The sequence below is a fragment of the Staurois parvus genome, unplaced genomic scaffold, assembly GCF_062004578.1.
Source record: "Staurois parvus isolate SC_StPar_1 unplaced genomic scaffold, SC_StPar_1.0 ptg000167l, whole genome shotgun sequence".
NCBI lineage: Eukaryota > Metazoa > Chordata > Amphibia > Anura > Ranidae > Staurois > Staurois parvus.
This window is the reverse complement of record NW_028317963.1, coordinates 263,368-285,314: the sequence shown is the minus strand read 5'-3', so window position 1 is coordinate 285,314 and position 21,947 is coordinate 263,368. Positions and strand designations below refer to the sequence as shown.

Genomic DNA, 21,947 nt, shown 5'->3' with positions numbered 1-21,947 from the left:
TCTCCCAGGGACGATCAGGAATGGGCAGGGGCCTCAGCAACCCCCAGGCCTTGGCTTTGTCTCCCTTGTTCCGCAGACACACTGTGCATGACTTCACATAAGCTCTACAGTCATGATTCAGGTTGGGCCACCAGAAGGATCGCTGGATTAATGTCAGGGCAGGAGCCGAGGAGCGGACAGGCAGGCCTAACAATGTAACGCACTGGCTGACGACAACCACCACCCACAGACCGAAGTCCCTCAGGGCGCGGAGTCTAAGTCCCAGGCTGCCCTTCACCAGGGCCCCTGATGGTGGGGATGGACTTGACGCAGCCAGGAACCAGGTCGCGGCCCCCGAGACACCTCAGCTGCGGTAATGGCCGCCGCCAATGGCGTGTAGCTGGTGGAAGAGACAAAAGAGTAGTCAGACAGGCCGGGGTCAACAACAACAGGACAAAACAGTACAGGACAGCAGACGAGAATCACAGGTCACGAGCCGGGTTCAGCAACAGAGGGTCAGATCAAAGGAGAATACAAAGAATAGTCAGGTCACAAGCCGAATCAGATACCAGGAGAGTCACAAGAGTCAGAACAGAGTAATAGCAACACAAAGACACAAGACACAAGTGCAAAGAGCATGTGCGGGCCACAGGCTTATATGTCATCAGCCACGCCCCTCTGGGGGGTGGACCTCAGAGACCTGAAGGCATAAAAAGGATTCCCACCATGCACAGCAGAATCCAAGATGGACACCAGCACATGGAGTAACATAACCTCAGGGAAAAGGTAGGACCTTGACAATTAGTTCCATTGTCTTACGGGCTCCAAAGTGTCCAGCCAGTTGATGGTCATGGAAAGCCCTTAAAACTTGAGACCTCACTTCTTGGGGTACAAAGATTTTATCCTTGTGCCACAGAAGATCATACTGCCTTCTAAGTGAATTTTGTTCTGGTTCAGGACATAGTGCAGAGGCTTGCTTGATCAAAGACTTTAGGCTGGGTTGGATCAGCAAAAAATTTTGGGTCGACAAAACGGTGTTGGGGGGAGAAGGCTCCTCGGTCCAGGAACATGCAGGAAAGAGCATCTGCCTTCCCGTTCTTGGATCCTGGGCGGTAGGTTATGTGGAAGTTAAACCTGGAGAAATATAAAGCCCATCTAGCCTGTCGAGGTCTTAGGCGCTTGGCGGACCTTAGATACTCCAGATTTTTATGATCTGTGAAAATTATAATTGGGTGGCTGGCTCCTTCCAAGAGATACTTCCATTCTTCGAAGGCTATCTTAATCCCTAAAAGTTCCCTATCTCCCACATCGTAGTTCCTCTCGGCTTGGCTCAGTTTCCTAGAACAGAAGGCTATTGGGTGAAGCAGAGCCTTTGGGCCCTGGCGCAGGGAGGGTACGGCTCCTGTAGCAACTTCATGCGTCTACCTCCAGGATGAAGGGGAGTGTTGGCTCTGGATGCTGTAACACAGGATTGGAGGTGAATTGATTCTTTAATTGCTCAAATGCTTTTTGAGCTTCCTGGCTCCAGCAAAATCGTGTATGCTGGCGGGTGAGTTGAGTAATAGGGACAATGATTGTGGAAAAGCCCTTAATAAATTTCCGATAAAAGTTGGCAAAACCCACAAATCTTTGGACCCCTTTCCTGTCTGAAGGCGCAGGCCAATCCAGGATAGCAGATACTTTCTGAGGGTCCACGGAGATTGGTGTCAGTGGGATGAATGGTGCCCCATCATTGGTGTTAGTGGGGGGGGAATAGTGCCCCATCGTTGGTGTCAGTGGGGGGGAGGAATAGTGCCCCATCGTTGGTGTCAGTGGGGGGGAGGAATAGTGCCCCATCGTTGGTGTCAGTGGGGGGGAGGAATAGTGCCCCATCGTTGGTGTCAGTGGGGGGGAGGTATAGTGCCCCATCATTGGTGTCAGTGGGAGGAATAGTGCCCCATCATTGGTGTCAGTGGGAGGAATGGTGTCCCATCATTGGTGTCAGTGGGGGGTGGAATAGTGCCCCATCATTGGTGTCAGTGGGGGGGGAATAGTGCCCCATCGTTGGTGTCAGTGGGGGGGGAATAGTGCCCCATCGTTGGTGTCAGTGGGGGGGGAATAGTGCCCCATCGTTGGTGTCAGTGGGAGGAATAGTGCCCCATCATTGGTGTCAGTGGGAGGAATAGTGCTCCATCATTGGTATCAGTGACACCAATGATGGGGAACTATTCCTCCCACTGACACCAATTACACTTGCTGACCCTGTTCTAGTATGGTGCTGCTGCAGCCAGCATATGTGGTTGCAGCAGCACCTCTACACTGAACACTTACATGCTGCTCCTGCACTCGATTTTCGTGGGGCCGCTCAGCTCCGCCCCCTCGCCAGTGATTGGCTGCCTGTGTGCCTTTCCTGAGCTACAGTTCTGGCAGCCAATCACCGGTGAGGAGGCGGAGCCGAGCAGCCGCGCGAACATCCAGTGGCCGAACTGAAGGAGCAGCCGCGCCTCCTGGACCGGATCGTCGTGGGACCGGAGCCAAGTAAGAAACAGCCCCTGCCCACTCCTGTACTTAGTGTCCCTTCCGTCCCCCTAAAAAGTGTCAGTATGCCGTATACCGGCGTATAAGACGACCCCCGACTTTTGAGAAGATTTTCAAGGGGTAAATAGTCGTCTTATACGCCGGCAAATATGGTATATCTCATTAATAAACAAAATAAAAGTATGAGTTGGGGAGACTGTTAAAAAGGTATAGCTTCCTGGATAGGTTTTATAAACCTGGTAAAGATGGTGATAGTACCAAAAATACTGTATAAGTGTCACATGCTCCCAGTACACCTACCAGGATTGTTTATTAAGATAGGAATAACTCACTGAAATCTGTCCGAACAAGAGTCTAGTAAACATTCCGGATAAGTTAAAATGTGAAACACGAAATCATAAACTATAATTTAATAATCATAAAAAATGATATTATAATAATAATAATAAATTTAATTCAATAATATAATCAAACCAAAAACACTGAAATTTAAAATAGACCGCCAAGTTTGCACATCACTGAGCAAAGTCGCAAAAGCGTTTTCAGTGTCTGATGACGAATTTCCCCACAAATCATTATCACTCAATTCTGCAAGTGGTTCTGATTTACTATCGCTGTTCTCTAGCTGGTCTAAAACCGCTTTTGACCTAAAGGGATGCTTTTTGGACGCCATGGACTTTTCTCGGTTTCAAGGCAGAGAACAGTAAAAATGCAGGCAGGGCACAGGACAAAGCACTAGGGACAAAATGTATGTGAAATGGTTTGAAACAGTAATGTTTTACTATGTGATTTTAGTGAATATAGTGAATGTCACTTTTAAAATTTTCAAATTTCCCACCAGTTCTGTCCCCGTACGTCCTGACGTCGCAGGGAACGGAACCTGGAAGACAGATGCTGGCATCGGCCAGAGGACATTGCCAGGGGGAAATCCTTGGTGCGCAGGACAAGGTAAGTGCAATAGAGATCCCGGAGCAGCACTGCAGGGGCTCGGGGTTACTGCTTGTGGTGCTGAAACTTTACCCCGAGCTACACTCGGGAATACCTCCAGGGAGGTTAATGCACAAGGGAAAGGTTGGGTGAATATGGAAGGGACTTTGAGTAGGGCACAGTTAGGGAAAATGGTATGGATAGCACATAAATTTTGCACATTGGATGTGAATATTAGTTCACTGACAAAGAAAGTTTTAAGTATTTGGGATAGATTGCATAAACAAAAAGTATGGAAATCTAATTCACCTTTGACTCCCCTGGCAGGAATGGAGTATTTCCCCCCAGGGAAGGATAACATTTCTGGGAAAAGGTTTAAAGATAAAAATGCACGTTTGAAGGATATATTGAATGAAGGGAAATAGTACCACATGAAAAAAATAAAAATAAACGTCAGCAGCTACAAAAACTGTAGCTGCTGCCTTTTAAAATCAGACACTTACTTGTCCCTCGGTCCAGCAGTGTCTTCACCACTGCTGGTTTCACCGGCCATCTTCTCTCCCTGGCCCGGCATCTTCAGTGTGGGCACTCAGCTGTGACAGCTTGCGGCTTCAGAGCTAGGTGCCCACTGCACATACACTTTGTGAATGGCCCGTAGTCCTCTGGGACCAGTCACATGTCCCAGAAGACTACAGGGAGGGAGAGAGGGGGAGGACAACTTCCGCTTCCAAACGCCTAGGCGATTGCAGCGGAAGTGGAAACGGGTACCCGTCAAATTCGAGTACCCACTCCCCAAAGGTACCAATCCTTAATGGGGAGTGGGGGACATATGTGGGATTATGGTACAGAGAGACCTGTGGATGTGCCTGTTTTATAAATGTGAGCCTTCAGTAGATATATAGAGGAAAAGGGTACTATACCATTTAATCAGTGCGGCTAAGGGCTTGTTTCATAAGCTTTGGCAAGTCCCAGAGCCACCAAGAATAAATGATTGGATAAACAGAGTGGATAATATCTATAGGATGGAGGAGTTATACCACATTGAAGAGGACAGAATAAACAAATTTAGGAAAATGTGGTGTAGTTGGTTACATTTTAAAACATCTAAAAAATATCTGAAACTGGTTGGAGTTAAGGTGGAAAAACATTAGAGAGCTTAAAGGAGAACCCCAGAGAGAGAGAAAGGAGGCAGGAGTGAAGGTTACAGATACAGACAGAGAGAAGGAATGAAGGAAGATGGGGTGTGGGGGGGTAGAAAATGCAAATTACATTTATGTATTGTTCATTTATTTGCATTTTGTATTTCCTTCTTATGCTTTTGTATTAGAAGTTTTCTTTTGTTTGTATTGAAAAAAAATGTAATAAAAAAAAAAAAAAGAAAAAAAAAAAAGACTCCTAAGCTCCAGCCCACAATACCCAACCTACATTGGCACAAGTGATAACATTTTCCGGGACCTGGCATTCCCAATGTTCCAAAAAGGTTATCATATCTACCTTGATCACTATACCAGTCTGCCCGTGAAAATACCTTAGCCCGAAAAAAACAGAAAGGGCTTCCCACAAAGTTTAGTAACCACAAGGCTACAAAGGAGAGAATTCGCAAGTCTGAGAAACAAGGAAGTGTTGGCCATAAGGTGGAGGGATAAGAGACATGTTTACGTCCTGTCCACCATCCACAATGCCACCTCGGTGGAAATTCACTGAAGATGTGGTCCCATCCAAAAACCTGAATGTATCCACAATTATAATCGGTTCATGCGAGGGGGATGGGTCAATTTAAATAATCAGATGCTACAGCTCTATTTGTCAACAAGAAAGTTCCTCTTCTGGTATACAAAAGTTGCAACTTATTTTTTTCAATTTGGCCATTTACAATGCATTTGTCATCTATCAGAAATCAACGGAAAGACCCACCACCTTCCTCAAATATATAGAAGAAATCACTGCCCTGATCTACCAGCAAGGATCCTCCTCAGAAAACAATCGCTCTGATTGTGTGAGCAGACTTCACAAACATTTCTTTGTAATTCCCAGATCAAGGTCTGTTAGTTTGTGGAGGCTTCGAAGAAATTGGGTGGGATGAAGCCTCTACCCTTGTGGTACCCCTCTTAAAAGAAGTCGGTAAAGACGAAACATGTCAGGATGTGGATGGGAGATTTTTGGATTTTATTACACTATTTGAAGTGTTTTTTTCCTTACATATCATGAAAGTGCGAGTTCAGAAGGAAAGATGCTTGTTTGAGGAGAAAAAAAACTGGTCTGGATGCTGTTCTAAAGTGTGTTTGCCTATCTGAAATATGAGAGACAGTATAATCTAGTGAGTCATACCGGATTGGGGTGATTGATCAATGAAGGCACCATTGGATATATATGTTTAAAGTGGAAAGAAAACACAGGAGTGGACTTTGTGTTTAGAAAAGTACTTTGACCACTTACGTGCCGCCCTATAACAGAGATTCTGCTACAGGGCAGCACGGGTACGCAAAATCACATATATATACAGGTACGCGGGTGCTGTGATTTGAACCCCAAGGGATCAATCATCTGATTTAGGCCAGTGATGGTCGGTCAAAGTTGGATGGTCGATCCCTGTCCTATCAGGGATCTTTCTGTGCTTGTGTTTACAGTTACAAAGGTAAAGGAAGTGATGACATCTTCTCTTCCTGGGCACATTCCATCCCCGAGAGAGAGGAATCAAGACAAAGTGAGTAAAAGCAGCACACTCATTTAATCCCTTGATTGCCTGCCCCCCCCCCAAAGTTAAACCCTTCAGTGCCCTGTCACCAGTGTCATTAGTACAGTGTACAGATTTTTTGCTGATGACTGTATTAGTGTCGCCGGCGACTTCAGACAGCTTTAGCGTTAGCGCCCCTCCCAGATAGCGTCAGATTGCCTGTCAGTACACTAGTAATCACATTTAGCCCCTTGATTGCCAGGAGCACACTCACATACACAATAAACCTCTACTTCTAGTAAAGTGTCTGAACGGATCAATATCTTTGATCAGATCAGCACTATACTAGCGTTCACATTAGTTTAGTGTCTCCAAAAACGCAGCTTTAGCGGGATCAGCCCTCGCACCTGCCAGAACCTGCGTTTAGCCCCTACACTTACCCCCATTTCCCCCCCAGCATGTGCAGTGTCAGTATATCACTGTCATTTGATACATTACACACAAAACTTCAGTTCGCAGAATCAGGCCTTATCTCTGTTAGCAATTGTTGGTAAATTTTTTTGTAGCAGTTCAAGCAGTCCCTGAAAGCTAGGTGCTCTTTTTCCCGTGAGTCGCACTAGGTACCTATAAATTTAGTGGTCAAAATGTCAATATAATCTAATGAAGAGGCCTACAGGATTCTGAGCATGTCAGGTGAGAACGAAGGGGAAGACTCCCTGACACAATCAGCCTCAGAATATGAACCTGTAGACAGCATTGGCACCTTGACAAATAGCTCAAACGATGGAGAAGAGGTCCCTGCCAAGATCAGATGTACCCGAACCTGTTCCCAGGTTGCGGAGATGGTACAATTGCACGATAACTTTCATACACAGCAGAGTGCCAGTACTAGTGCGGCTCTACCTTTTGGTGAACTGGTGAGCACCTGCGGCCTAGTACATCCTGGTCTTTCACATACCAGCACTGCAGTATCAATTGGTGATGTGGTGAGTCCCATAAGTGCAGTACAAGCTGGTGCGGTGGTGAGCACAAGTAGTGTCCCGCAGCCACCAAGAATTCGCACAAAGGCCCATAGAGCCCCTAGTATCCTTCCGGATGTGCTTGCAAATCCTGATTGGCAGCTCACAAATTCTGCAGCACCGGTACTTCCCCCATTCACTCCCCAACTCGGAATTCAGCAAATTTAAATACTCCCCTTGGTTTTTTGGAGCAGTTTTTCATGGAAGATCAGTATGCATTGATTGTGGATCAAAGCAATTTATATGCACAACAGTTTATTGCAGCCAACCCAAATTAAAACCTTGTCAGACCATTCACATTGAAACCAATTAAGGTTTCCGAATTTACATTTTTTGGGGGCCTAACCCTCAACATGGGCATTACTAAAAAAAATGAATAGCGGTTGTATTGGTCCAGGCATAGATATGAGAGTATAATGTGTTTTATGCATTTCAACGACAATACACTCCAAGTCCTCGGGGTGACCATGAATTTGACCGGCTCCACAAAATTCAGCTCCTCGTAAATCACCTTAACCAAAAATATGGAGATGTGTATACTCCCCAGCAAAATATCTGTGTTGATGAGTCCCTCATTCATTTTTCTGGCTGCCTTGCATTCAAACAATTTCTCCCCAGCAAGTGTGCCAGATATGAGGTCAAGATGTATAAGACCTGTGAGAGGGCAACAGGTTATACATACCGTGTTTCCCCGAAAGGAAGACCTACCCCGAAAGTAGGCCCTAGCGGTACTTTTTGACGTACCACTAATATAAGCCCTCTCCTGAAAATAAGACCTACCTCCACCAAGGGAGAACTGACCATTCGGGCACTGCCCGAGGACCCGGGGTAACTGCAGGGCCCCTTGAGAGGCTCAGTCCATCCCTGTATGTGCAGCTTCTGAAATAAGCAGGCATTGAGGGGATGGACAGTGAGGCAGGCACTTCGGACACCTCTCCTCCTTGGAGTTTCAGCCGAGGGGCGGGTCCACATCCCTGCTGCGGTGCTGAAGACGTACAGCTGGAGGGGCAGGCAGAGTATGCAGCAGGTCAGTGTAATCCCCTGACCCTGGTGACAGCACTGCAGCTTCATGTAGGAGGAGGGGGGAGAAAGAGGGCAGAGAGAGAGAAGAGAGAGAAGAAGAGAGAGAAGAGAGAAAGGGGGGGCAGAGAGAGAGAGAGGAGAGAGAGAGCAGAGAGAGAGAGGGAGAGAGGAGGGCAGAGAGAGGGAGGCAGAGAGAGAGGGGGGAGACAGAGAAGGCAGAGAGAGAGGGCAGAGAGAGAGAGCAGGCAGAGAGAGAGAAGGCAGAGAGGGCAGAGAGAGAGAGAGAGAGAGAGAGAAGGCGGGGGGGGGCTTGCTTTAAAATGTACCTTTTTGTGGAGTATACTAACACTGTTTGCACCATGCACGTGAGGTATCACCACGAATGTCAGCTCAAGGGCAGTAATTCTAGCACTAGACCTCCTCTGTAAATCTAAAATGGTAGCTTGTAAAGGCTTTTAAAGCGCTGCCTATGGATATTAAAAAAAGGAATGCAGTTTGTTGCCATTGCACAGGGCGTGCACAGTTTTAAAGCATGTTCTGTTTGGTATCTATTTACTCTGCATACCATCATTTTTTATATTTTACCAAATAATTGGCCAATATATTGTGTTTTTTGTGCATTAAAAGTAATAAAAGTGTATTTTTTTTTAATTTGCGTTTGAAAAATTGCTGCATGAGTACTATGTGACATAAAAAATTCTAGCACCCACCATTTTATGCAACAGGGTGTCTGCTTTAAAAAAGTATATAATGTTTAGGGATTCAAAGTAATTTCCTAGCAAAAAATACTGATTTTTTTCATGTGAACAAAAGTGAAGAATGAGTGATGTGTGGCATAAACTTCTAATGCTGGGTATAAAATGCCCCCACCCCCCAAAATGACCCTTTTTTGGATAGTAGACTCCCCAAACTATTTGTTGAGAGGCATGTTGAGTCAATAGAAGAATTTTTTTTTTAACGCAAGTTTTTGGAAAATACACAAACTTGTCATTTAAATGATTTATTTCTCACACATCTCCCGAGTATGGAGATACCACATGTGAGAGACTTTTTGGCAGTCTAGCCAAGTACAGGACACAAAAATACAATAGGCACCTTCAGGCTTTTAAAGAACTTTAATTCCTCATTACACTTCCTGACTATCTAGTACAGTTTCAGAGGCCTTGAAATGCCAGGATAGCACCAACCCCCCCATGACCCCTTTTTGGAAAGTAGACACTCCAAGGAATTTGATAAGAAGCATGGTGAGTATTTTGCAGATCTTGTTTGTTTTTAAAAATTGAAGAAAGAAAACAAAAACATTTTTTCTTTTTTTTATATTTCAAAACCTTGTGAGAAAAAAATGAGATCTGCAAAATACTCACCATGCCTCGTCTTAAATTCCTTGGGGTGTCTACTTTCCAAAAAGGGGTCATGGGGGGGGGATGGCATTTCAGTGCCTCAGAAACTGTGATAGGTCACTACACGAGGAAGTTTAATGAGGAAGTTGCGCACCTTCAGGCTTTCAAAGTGGTCATTGGATTTCAGGCTCCTGTATGTGGCTAGGCTCCCAAAAAGTCTCACACATGTGGTATCCCCATACTCAGTAGAAGTATCAGAATGTATTCAGGGGTGAAATTCCACATATACCCATGGCTTGTGTGAGCAAAATATCCTTTAAGTGACAACTTTGTGTAAAAAAATAAAAACTTTTTTAGTAAAGCAATAAATCTTCCACGGACTCAATATGCCTCTCTGCAGTCATTGGCTGGTATTTTAGCAACTCAAGAAATGTGATAGGCAGTCAGAAAGTAAAAGCTGTGTAAATTCCATTATCTATACCATAGTTTGTAGATGTTATAACTGTCACACAAAGCAATCAATATACACTTATTGGGAATTTTTTTACAAAAATCATGTAGCAGAATACATTTTGGCCTAAATTTATGACGAAATTTAAGTTTTTTGGAAATTTATTTATGACAGAAGAAAATATTGTTTCTCAAAGTTTTTTGTTTATGCGCAAAAAATAAAAAGCGCCCAGGTGATCAAATACCACTGAAAGAAAGCTCTATGAGTGTGAAAAAAAGGACATAAATTTAATTCATGTTCAGCATTCCATGACCGCGCAATTACCAGCTGAAATAGTGCAGCGTCGAACAGCAAAAAAAGGCCTGGTCAGGAAGAGGGGTAAATCCTCAGGAGGGCAAGTGGTTAAAGTTTCTTGAAACTGAATGCACTGGATGCTTTGTTTAAAAACATTTTTACCACTTTGAGGAAAGTGGACTTTATTTTATATATTTTCTCACATACAGCAGGTAAAATAAGTCACCATTTTTCTCAGTAAATATATTTTTAAAGGTGCTATTGACATGAAATTTTCACCAGGTGTCAGTAACAACCCATGCAATCCATACATACAAAGAAATCAAAATAAACAAGTTCAGAAATTAAGTTACCGTATTTGCCGGCGTATAAGACGACTTTTTGACCCTTGAAAATCTTCTCAAAAGTCGGGGGTCGTCTTATACGCCGGTACACATGTTAGGGGGGCTGCGGCATTAAGTACAGGGGTTTGCAGGGGCTGATGTCTCTTACCTGGATCCAGTCCCACGACGATCCGGTCCAGGAAGCGCGGCGTCTCCTTCAGTTCGGCCACTGGATGTTCGTGCGGCTGCTCGGCTCCGCCTCCTCACCGGTGATTGGCCGCCAGAACTGTAGCTCAGGAAAGGCACACAGGCGGCCAATCACCGGCGAGGGGGCGGAGCCGAGCGGCCCCGCGAAAATTGAGTGCCGGAGCAGCAGGTAAGTGTGCTGTGTAGAGGTGCTGCTGCAACCACATATGCTGGCTGCAGCAGCACCATACGAGAACAGGGTCAGCAAGTCTCAGTGGGAGGAATAGTGCCCCATCATTGGTGTCACTGATACCAATGATGGGGCACTATTCCTCCCACTGATACCAACGATGGGGCACTATTCCTCCCCCCCACTGACACCAACGATGGGGCACTATTCCTCCCCCCCACTGACACCAACGATGGGGCACTATTCCACCCCCCACTGACACCAATGATGGGGCACTATTCCACCCCTCACTGACACCAATGATGGGACACCATTCCTCCCACTGACATCAATGATGGGGCACTATTCCTCCCACTGACACCAATGATGGGGCACTATTCCTGCCACTGATACCAATGATGGGGCACCATTCCTGCCACTGATACCAATGATGGGGCACCTATTCCCCCCACTGATACCAATGATGGGGCACTATTCCTCCCACTGATACCAATGATGGGGCACTATTCCTCCCACTGATACCAATGATGGGGCACTATTCCTCCCACTGACACCAATGATGGAGCACTATTCCTCCACTGACACCAATGATGGGGCACTATTCCTCCCACTGACACCAATGATGGGGCACTATTCCTGCCACTGATACCAATGATGGGGCACCATTCCTGCCACTGATACCAATGATGGGGCACTATTCCTCCCACTGATACCAATGATGGGGCACTATTCCTCCCACTGACACCAATGATGGGACACCATTCCTCCCACTGACATCAATGATGGGGCACTATTCCTCCCACTGACACCAATGATGGGGCACTATTCCTGCCACTGATACCAATGATGGGGCACCATTCCTGCCACTGATACCAATGATGGGGCACCTATTCCCCCCACTGATACCAATGATGGGGCACTATTCCCCCCACTGATACCAATGATGGGGCACTATTCCTGCCACTGATACCAATGTTGGGGCACTATTCCTCCCACTGACACCAATGATGGAGCACTATTCCTCCACTGATACTAATGATAGGGCACTATTCCTGCCACTAATGCCAATGATGGGGCACTATTCCTGCCACTAATACCAATGATGGGGCACTATTCCTCCCACTGACATCAATGATGGGGCACTATTCCTCCCACTGATACCAATGATGGGGCACTATTCCTCCCACTGACACCAATGATGGAGCACTATTCTTCCACTGATACTAATGATAGGGCACTATTCCTGCCACTAATGCCAATGATGGGGCACTATTCCTCCCACTGACATCAATGATGGGGCACTATTCCTCCCACTGATACCAATGATGGGGCACTATTCCTCCCACTGATACCAATGATGGGGCACTATTCCTTCCACTGATACCAATGATGGGGCACTATTCCTCCCACTGACACCAATGATGGGGCACTATTCCTCCCACTGATACCAATGATGGGGCACTATTCCTCCCACTGGTGTGCATTGGAAGAGGGGTAGTCTTATACGGCGAGTATAGCCCAAACACTACATTTTAGCAGGAAAAGTAGGGGGGTCGTCTTATACGCCCAGTCGTCTTATACGCCGGCAAATACGGTACGTGTAATAAAATGTAATGACACAGGGAAAAAGTACATTGCACTAACCAGACAGCGCAATGTTATGCGCATTTGAATAATTTGACCACTCCTGGTCCTCTGGATGTGGAAAGGTGAGAATCAAAGGATTATCTGGCAAACCAACCGAAAGACAGGTAATCAAATGGTCATCACTCTCCAGGGATCAGGAACACTCATCCATCCAGCAGGGGGATCACTCTCCAGGTAACAGGTGTCAGATTCAACCACCAGGGGGATCACTCTTAGTAATAGGAATGGAGCAGGAAAAGAATCCACCTTAAGGGGGGGGGGCTCGTAATAAATCGAGCCCAAGCAAAAAGTACTAATAGTGTAGTATGTTTATTGTAAATATCAAAAAATATCCAAGTAAAAAGAGCACTCACATTCAGTAAGACAATAGTTAAGATGGCCGGCGGCCTAGCACGTGGCCTGTGCGGCATGACATCACCAACCGGTCTCCTCTCTAAGCGTTTCTTGCCCGTGCACGTCATCAAGGGGAGCGTGCCTCAGTCAGCCGGTTGTTTAAATAGCGTGCCGCGCACATATGTGGTGGAGTGTATTGACACCATATTTGTCCTCTCGTGCATGCGCGACGCATACGGGAGTGGCCATTTTCTCGGTTATATACAGACAACATAGGGAGACAGACGGACGTGGATGTATATATGCAGTCTGGTAACAAGAATTACAGCAATGGACAGTATGTCAGTATATCAATAAGATAGCAAAAGGGTTAGTTATAACCACGTGGATATAAGGACTAAAAGTGATGATTCTGATGCAAAAACAGGGAAAGACCACCTCCCTTTTGCCAAACAGGTGCTGAACCACAGAAAGAAAGATCCGAACATCGATAGGGTGGTATTAAAAACCCATATTCATGGGACTACAAATCCCAGCAAAAATAACTATTAAAAAAATGACCCTATGTTGCTGTCTATTATATAATATTAATCTCACAAACAAGATAACAATTTATACAGTATATGACAAGAAAACAAGGAAACCGCATATCCCCCCACTTTAATAAACAAAGGGGAATATGTATCAACTACAAAAAAGTGAATAAAATCTAGATACTTTATTCACCGGACATTAAAATAATTATAATAAAAAGTATATGTAAAAAAACACAATAAACAGATCCATAAAAGAATAAAAAATAAAAAACCGTATAGAAAAGACTAGTATGATTTTTAATGAAAATAGGATCTTAAAAATGGGTAAAAAGGATTAAAAAAATGAATTGTGAAACATAAAATAGGATATTTAAAATTCATAAAAACCCATAAAAAAAATCATAAGCTGGGCATATAATAATAATAATATGGGTCATATTATAGTAATATAATTGATGTACAAATAATAATAAACAGATGGTAATACTGTAATACAGAAAGCAAACCTAAAAAAGACACTGGGAAGATTATCTAAAACCACCTAAAAAATGGAAAATAAATGGAGGAAAAAATTGTAAATGATAAAGCGCATGATATAGGACAATATGTTGGAACACATAAAATGATATATCCAATGGGATATAAATAAAAAAACAGAATATAAAAGAGGGAGTAACACTTAGCTATTATCAATAAAACAATTAATGTCGAGATCGACATTTAAACCTTGTAGAGATAAGGAGCGTAGCTCAAAGATCCATCTGGTTTCTAATTTAGACACAGATCTGCGTTTAAACAACCCCCTCCAATGTTGTTTAAAATTTATCGGGATAGATGTCATCAGACACCGAGGGTTTCTGTTATGGAATTGACAATAGTGCATTGACAGGGAATGCTCCTTATACCCTTTTTTAATATTGTATAAATGTTCCCTTAGCCTATCATGAAGCCTTCTAGTGGTTCTACCAACATATTGCTTGCCACAGGAACATTCCAAAAGATACAACACGTATGTACTGTTGCAAGTGATAACTGACTGTATGCAATATGTTTTATTAGTCGTATTGGAACAAAAAAGACTTAACTGGTCTCTTGTGAACCCCATTGTTCACACATAGCATACACCTGTTGCAGAGAAAGAAGCCTTTATGCCCAAAGTTAAAGGTCAGAGGATCTGGGGGGTTCACTACATTAGGAGGCAGTGCTAGTCTTAATGATGGTGCCTTACGATAGGTGATTTCCGGACGGTCTGGTATGACTCTACTTAGTACTGGGCCATTCTTAAGGATAGACCAATTTTTGCCACATCTTTATACTGCATGTTGAAATTCATGACAAATGGACAGAATCTGGCTTAGAAACGGTTTTAGAGACAAGAAGGTAATTTCTGTTCAACTTACTGACTTCTTCATTTTCTCTTTCCAAAGTGATATCATTGTAGCCTTTTTTTAAAAATCTCTTTTTCAGTATATTTGCCTGCGAAATAAAATCTTCCATTTTATCACCGTTCCTCCGGATACGCAAAAATTTACCTATTGGTATATTATTAAGCCATGTCGGGTGATGACAACTGTCTAGTGGAATAAAACTATTTCTATCTGTAGTCTTAAAAAATGTTTTAGTAAAAATCCCAGTGCCGTCATTAAAAAGAGTATGATCCAAGAAATTAATTTCACTAAAATCATACTGGTATGTTAATTAAATATTCAAATTGTTAAAATTGATTGTAAAAAAGTTTTTCAAAGAAAATTCATCCCCTGCCATAGTAAAACCACATCATCAATGTAGCGTAAATAAAATATAAGACATGGCCAATCCCTAGAGTAGATGAGATCCTCCTCCCATCTAGACATAAACAAGTTCGCCAAGCTGGGGGGCTAATTTCGCTCCCATGGCTAAGCCAGTGGTCTGTGGGTAATACTTGTTTCCAAACCAAAGTAATTATGTCTCATGGCGAAATTTAGAAGTTCCAATATAAAATTCCTCTGAGGTTTAGGGATATCAGCGGCCGTGTTCAGATAGAATTCTGCAGCTGCCATACCATCTTCATGCTTCACTATACAAGGCAGCTACATCTGCCGTTACAAGATATGTGGGTGATTGAAGTCTGATTCCTTTGATATCAACCAGAACTTGCTTTGTGTCTTTTAAGAAGGCAGGGGTGTTAGATACTAGTGGTTGAAAAAAGTAGTCGATATATTCGCCCACCCTGGGGCACAAGGACCCAATCCCACTAACAATGGGTCTCCTGGGGGAATTGATAGGATCCTTATGTACTTTAGGCAAACAGTACAGGATGGGCAACTTAGGAGATTCCGGACACAAAAAAATCTTTCTCATTAATAATACCTTCCTTGTATCCTCTCTTGCTTATGTTTAGATGGGAGAAGGATCTCCTCTACTCTAGGGATTGGCCATGTCTTATATTTTATCGCCGCTACATTGATGATGTGTTTTTACTATGGCAGGGGGATGAATTTTCTTTGAAAAACTTTTTTACAACACTCAGTTTTAACAATTTGAATATTAAATTAACATACCAGTATGATTTTAGTGAAATTAATTTCTTGGATCCTACTCTTTTTAATGATGGCACTGGGATTTTTACTAAAACATTTTTAAGACTACAGATAGAAATAGTTTTATTCCACTAGACAGTTGTCATCACCCAAAATGGCTTAATAATATACCAAAAGGTCAATTTTTTCGTATCCGGAGGAACTGTGATAAAATGGAAGATTTTATTTCGCAGGCAAATAAACTGAAAAAGAGATTTTTAGAAAAAGGCTACAATGATATATAACTTTGGAAAGAGAAATTGAAGAAGTCAGTAAGTTGAACAGAAATTATCTTCTTGTTTCTAAAACCGCTTCTAAGCCAGATGGGTTCTGTCCATTCTGCCTTCTCTATACGGTTTTTTATTCTTTTTTATTCTTTCATGGATCTGTTTATTGTGTTTTTTTACATATACTTTTTATTTTTATTATTATTATTTTAATATCCAGTGAATAAATTATCTAGATTTTATTCACTTGTTTGTAGTTGACACATATTCCCCTTTGTTTATTAAAGTGGGGGGATATGTGTTTTCCTTGTTTTCTATGTCATATGTATAAATTATCTTGTTTGTGAGATTAATATTATATAATAGACAGCAACATAGAGACAGTTTTTTAATAGTTATTTTTGCTGGGATTTGTAGTCCCATGAATATGGGTTTTTATACCACCCTATTGATGTTCGGATGTTTCTGTCTGGGATTCAGCACCTGTTTGGCTATGGCAAAATGGAGGTGGTCATTCCATGTTTTTGCATCAGAATCATCACTTTTAGTCCTTATATCCACGTGGTTATAACCAACCCTTTTGCTATCTTATTGATATACTGACATACTGTCCATTGCCATAATTCTTGTTACCAGACTGGATATATACATCCACGTCCGTCTGTCTCCCTATGTTGTCTGTATATAACCGAGAAAATGGCTGCTCCCGTATGCGTCGTGCATGTGCGAGTGGTCCAATATGGCATCAATACACTCCACCGCGCATGCGCTGCGGCACGCTATTTAAATAACCGTCCGACTGAGGCACGCTCCCCTTGATAACGTGCACGGGCAAGAAACGCATTAGGGAGGAGCCTGGTTGGTGACGTCATGCCGCACAGGCCACGTGCTAGGCTGCCGGCCATCTGAACTATTGTCTTACTGAATGTGAGTGCTATTTTTACTTGGATATTTTTTGATATTTACAATAAACATACTACACTATTAGTACTTTTTGCTTGGGCTCAGTTTATTGCGAACCCCCCCCTTAAGGTCGATTCTTTTCCTGCTCCATGCCTATTACTGAGAGTGATCCCCCTGGTGGTTGAATCTGACACCTGTTACCTGGAGAGTGATCCCCCTGCTGGATAGATGAGTGTTCTTGATCCCTGGAGAGTGATGACCATTTGATTACCTGTCTTTCGGTTGGTTTTCCAGATACTTTGATTCTCACCTTTCCACATCCAGAGGACCAGGAGTGGTCAAATTACTCAAATGCGCATAACATGGCGCTGTCTGGTTAGTGCAATGTATACTCATTTCATTATCACTGGAGTCCCGGATTTCACCTTATTATAGAGATTGGGACTTATATGTCATATTTACTATTTATCCATCATTAATGTCACTTCTTGCACAGCTAACGTCCTAAGACGTTCATCTCACTTTCATATATATTTAGCGCTCTACAGCGCATGTGTGGTTTTTGGAATTGTTTAGATTCAATGTTTATTAGGATTTCAGCGCTGCATTTATTTACTATTTTTTTGTAAAGCCATCAGTATGTATAGCAACAATAAGGTTGTGAAGGTCTTGAGAGTGAAAATGTCATGTCAATAGCACCTTTAGAAATATATTTACCTAGAAAAATGGTGATGTGTTCAATACTTATTTTACCCGGTGTGTGCGTGTGTGTGTGTGTGTGTGTGTGTGTGTGTGTGTGTATATATATATATATATATATATATATATATATATATATATACACACACAGGTGAAACTCAAAAAATTAGAATATCATGCAAAAGTTCATTTATTTCAGTAATGCAACTTAAAAGGTGAAGCTAATATATCAGATAGACTCAATACATGCAAAGCAAGATAGTTCAAGCCGTGATTTGTCATAATTGTGATGGCTTACAGCTCATGAAAACTCCAGATCCACAATCTCAGAAAATGTGAATATTTTGAAAAGGTGCAATATTCTAGGCTCAAAGTGTCCCACTCTAATCAGCTAATTAAGCCATAACACCTGCAAAGGGTTCCTGAGCCTTTAAATGGTCTCTCAGTCTGGTTCAGTAGGAATCACAATCATGGGAAAGACTGCTGACCTGGCAGTTGTGCAGGAAACCATCATTGACACCCTCTATAAGGAGGGAAAGCCTCAAAAGGTAATTGCAAAAGAAGTTGGATGTTCCCAAAGTGCTGTATCAAAGCACATTAATAGAAAGTTATGTGGAAGGGAAAAGTGTGGAAGAAAAAGGTGCACAAGCAGCAGGGATGACCGCAGCCTGGAGAGGATTGTCAGGAAAAGGCCATTCAAAAGTGTTGGGGACTTTCACAAGGAGTGGACTGAGGCTGGAGTCAGTGCATCAAGAGCCACCACACACAGACGGATCCTGGGCATGGGCTTCAAATGTCGTATTCCTCTTGTCAAGCCGCTTCTGAACAACATACGTCAGAAGCGTCTTACCTGGGCTAAAGAAAAACAGACCTGGTCCATTGCTCAGTGGTCCAAATTCCTCTTTTCTGATGAGAGCAACTTTTGCATCTCATTTGGGAACCAAGGACCCAGAATATGGAGGAAGAATGGAGAGGCACACACTGCAAGATGCTTGAAGTCCAGTGTGAAGTTTCCACAGTCTGTGTTGATTTGGGGAGCCATGTCATCTGCTGGTGTTGGTCCACTGTGCTTCATTAAGTCCAGGGCCAACGCAGCCATCTACCAGGAGATTTTGGAGCACTTCATGCTTCCTTGCGCAGACGAGCTTTATGGGGATGATGACTTAATTTTCCAGCAGGACTTGGCATCTGCCCACACTGCCAAAAACATCAAAACCTGGTTCAATGACCGTGGGATTACTGTGCTTGATTGGCCAGCAAACTTGCCTGACCTGAACCCCATAGAGAATCTATGGGGCATTGCCAAGAGAAAGATGGGAGACATGAGACCGAACAATGCAGAAGAGCTGAAGGCCGCTATTGAAGCATCCTGGTCTTCCATAACACCTCAGCAGTGCCACAGGCTGATAGCTTCCATGCCATGCCGCATTGAGGCATTAATTGCTGCAAAAGGGGCCCAAACCAAGTAATGAGTACATATGCATGCTTATACTTTTCAGAGGTCCGATATTGTTCTATGTACAATCCTTGTTTTATTGATTGCATGTAATATTCTAATTTTCTGAGATTGTGGATTTGGTGTTTTCATGAGCTGTAAGCCATAATCATCACAATTATGACAAATCACGGCTTGAACTATCTTACTTTGCATGTAATGAGTCTCAAATATTAGTTTCACCTTTTAAGTTGCATTACTGAAATAAATGAACTTTTGCACTATATTCAAATTTTTAGAGTTTCACCTGTATATATAAAATAAAGGAATATATATATATATATATATATATATTATTTATTTATTTGTTTTTCACACCGCTACTAGTGATTTGGGCACTATATTGTTTGATTACTTTATGATATTTGTTTAAAGAGGAGTTAAAGTAGCAACAGTGATTTTTTTTTGAGAGATATTTTCACATTTTATTTCACTATCTGAAGTGGGAGAAGGGTTTTTATATACATTAATGAAAAACTTATTTACGTAAAACCTTTAACCCTAAAAGGAAAAAACTGTTTGCAGTAACTGCTTATAAAGTGTTTGCTGGGCTTTGGCTTCAAATTGTAAGCGTATTTAAATCTGCTAGCACACCTAATACTCCCCTTACTCCAGACTGGCAATGCTGCTGTTCAGATGTGCCTCCTGTACTCATTCATCCAAAGTCATGGCACTCTAATACAGGAGGTGTGTTACTGGACAGATCACCAGGTGAAAACAGAGGGAAAGGGCAAAAAAAAGGAAATTAATGCAGCCACCACATCTAATGATTAGTAAGCTGCATTATATTACATTTTTGGTTTTCAACTGTTTGAAAACCAGAAGCTGGTCGTTAGTTCGCAGTCTTCCAATTTAAAACTGCATACAATATGTTTATCAGGACCTGATACGTACTGTACTGTATGTTATTATGAAATCATACTAGAGGTTACAGAGAAAATGCCATAGTTGCTATGTTTGGAAATAATCGGTCTCTTGGATTAGATAAACTGTAAAAAAAAAAAAAAAAAAAAAAGTTTTTTGCCCATTAATAAAACAGAGAAACCTCACATTTGAGAGCATGGATTAAATAAAACGCTGCCAATGTAGAAGGCTAAATTAAATGTTTCAAAGATTCTAGGGCAATGTAGTACCTGTATTAGAGCTAAATGTAAATAGTAAATTGATTAGGACTAAAAAGCACAAATAAGTTTCTATAGGAGGAGGTCTAGAGATCTTACAGCTTGCCTATACTGCTGCCAACACATCAGCTCTTTTCAATAGGAAATTGGAGCAGTCAATGGCCATATTTTATGTGGCTGAAGTCATCTAATGAAAACATCAACTTTACCTGCTATAGAGATCCGGTTTACTTACCCACTAAATGGTAACATATCTCTTGCATGTCAAGAAAAATATAAGTTTACTTACATGTCTAATGTAATCATGTATGACATCGTCTATAGACAAAGTGCCTTCTCTTCTGAAGATAGAGGGATTCCACATTGCTGCTCGTGCCACCATAACAGATGAAGCAGCTGTTATGGATTTAAATGCTTCTATATCCACAAACTCCTGTATAATTTCCTGGGAGCCTCCGCTACAAAGAAAAATAGATGTTACATATCATCTATGGACATAGCATGGATCTAAAATTATTATATAAATTCAAGAAATTAGTGAAAATAGATTTATGCCCATTTTTAAACCTTGCATATTGCATATAACATCCTCATATATTGTACAAGAAAATTGAGGTATATATTGTTTTTTTTTTCATCAAAGTGTATTTTTTTCCAAAAAAATATATATTTATTTTTTTAAAAATGAGCATTTCAGTTTCAGTTTTCGACCAAGTGCATTTTGAATTGTCGTTTTTGGTTTCAGCACCAAAATTTTAATTTCGGTGCACCACTAGTTATGAGTTGGCTTATATATTGTTTTGGTGTCAAAGTCTAAACTTTTACATGCAGTAGAAGTTACTGCTGCACTGCTTTTATCAGAGGCGATGATCAGAGCTGGCTGCTGTGCCACATATACTATGCTCCTGATAGGACACAAATCAGCCTTCTACATAATCTTTCTACTATAATCCTGAGCTCAAGTTGTGAGGTGCTGGAGGGCTGCGTAGAAACTTGAAATCATTTGCTTAGAAGAAGCTCTAGCCATAGCAGCAGTCAAATGATTACCTGTAAGAACACGTAATATGGGCACCAATTGCATTTTTCACTGCAAGTCTAAGCTGAAGGTATCAGAAAAGCATAAAATTAAATTCTTCTTTTAGGTCCAAAAAGGATGTGAGTGGCTAAGTATTTAAAGCAGAACTCTGGGTTATTTTTTTTTTCTGTCCCATGCAGTGGAGATGTGCCTGCACTGTATGGGTTAACTGCTCATTTTCACCAGAAGGCCTAGCACACAAAATCCCAATAAAATACATTTACGTTTACCTGTAACATGACAAAATGTGGAAAATTTCAAAGGGTATGAATACTTTTTCAAGGCACTGTAGGTGGACTGGCAGTTCCAAATGTCGGACTATTTTATAGCTGTCCGGCTTCAACAAATAACCGATAACACTTAACCGATTCATTGATTCTCCTGAAAACGGTGCTCCTCCAAGTCTAGCGGTGGACTGGTTCTACCATCC

General features: G+C 42.3%; 1 protein-coding gene across 1 annotated transcript in view; it reads right to left on the bottom strand.

The window, feature by feature from the left end:
- Positions 1-21,947, bottom strand: part of DUS2 (dihydrouridine synthase 2) — a gene marked incomplete at its 5' end in the record, with an annotated part of 554,363 nt that overhangs the window by 271,450 nt on the left and 260,966 nt on the right. Inside the window, one exon of the mRNA XM_089676359.1 lies at positions 20,732-20,900. Coding sequence (XP_089532485.1) covers positions 20,732-20,900 — 169 coding nt within the window. The remainder of the gene's footprint in view (positions 1-20,731; positions 20,901-21,947) is intronic.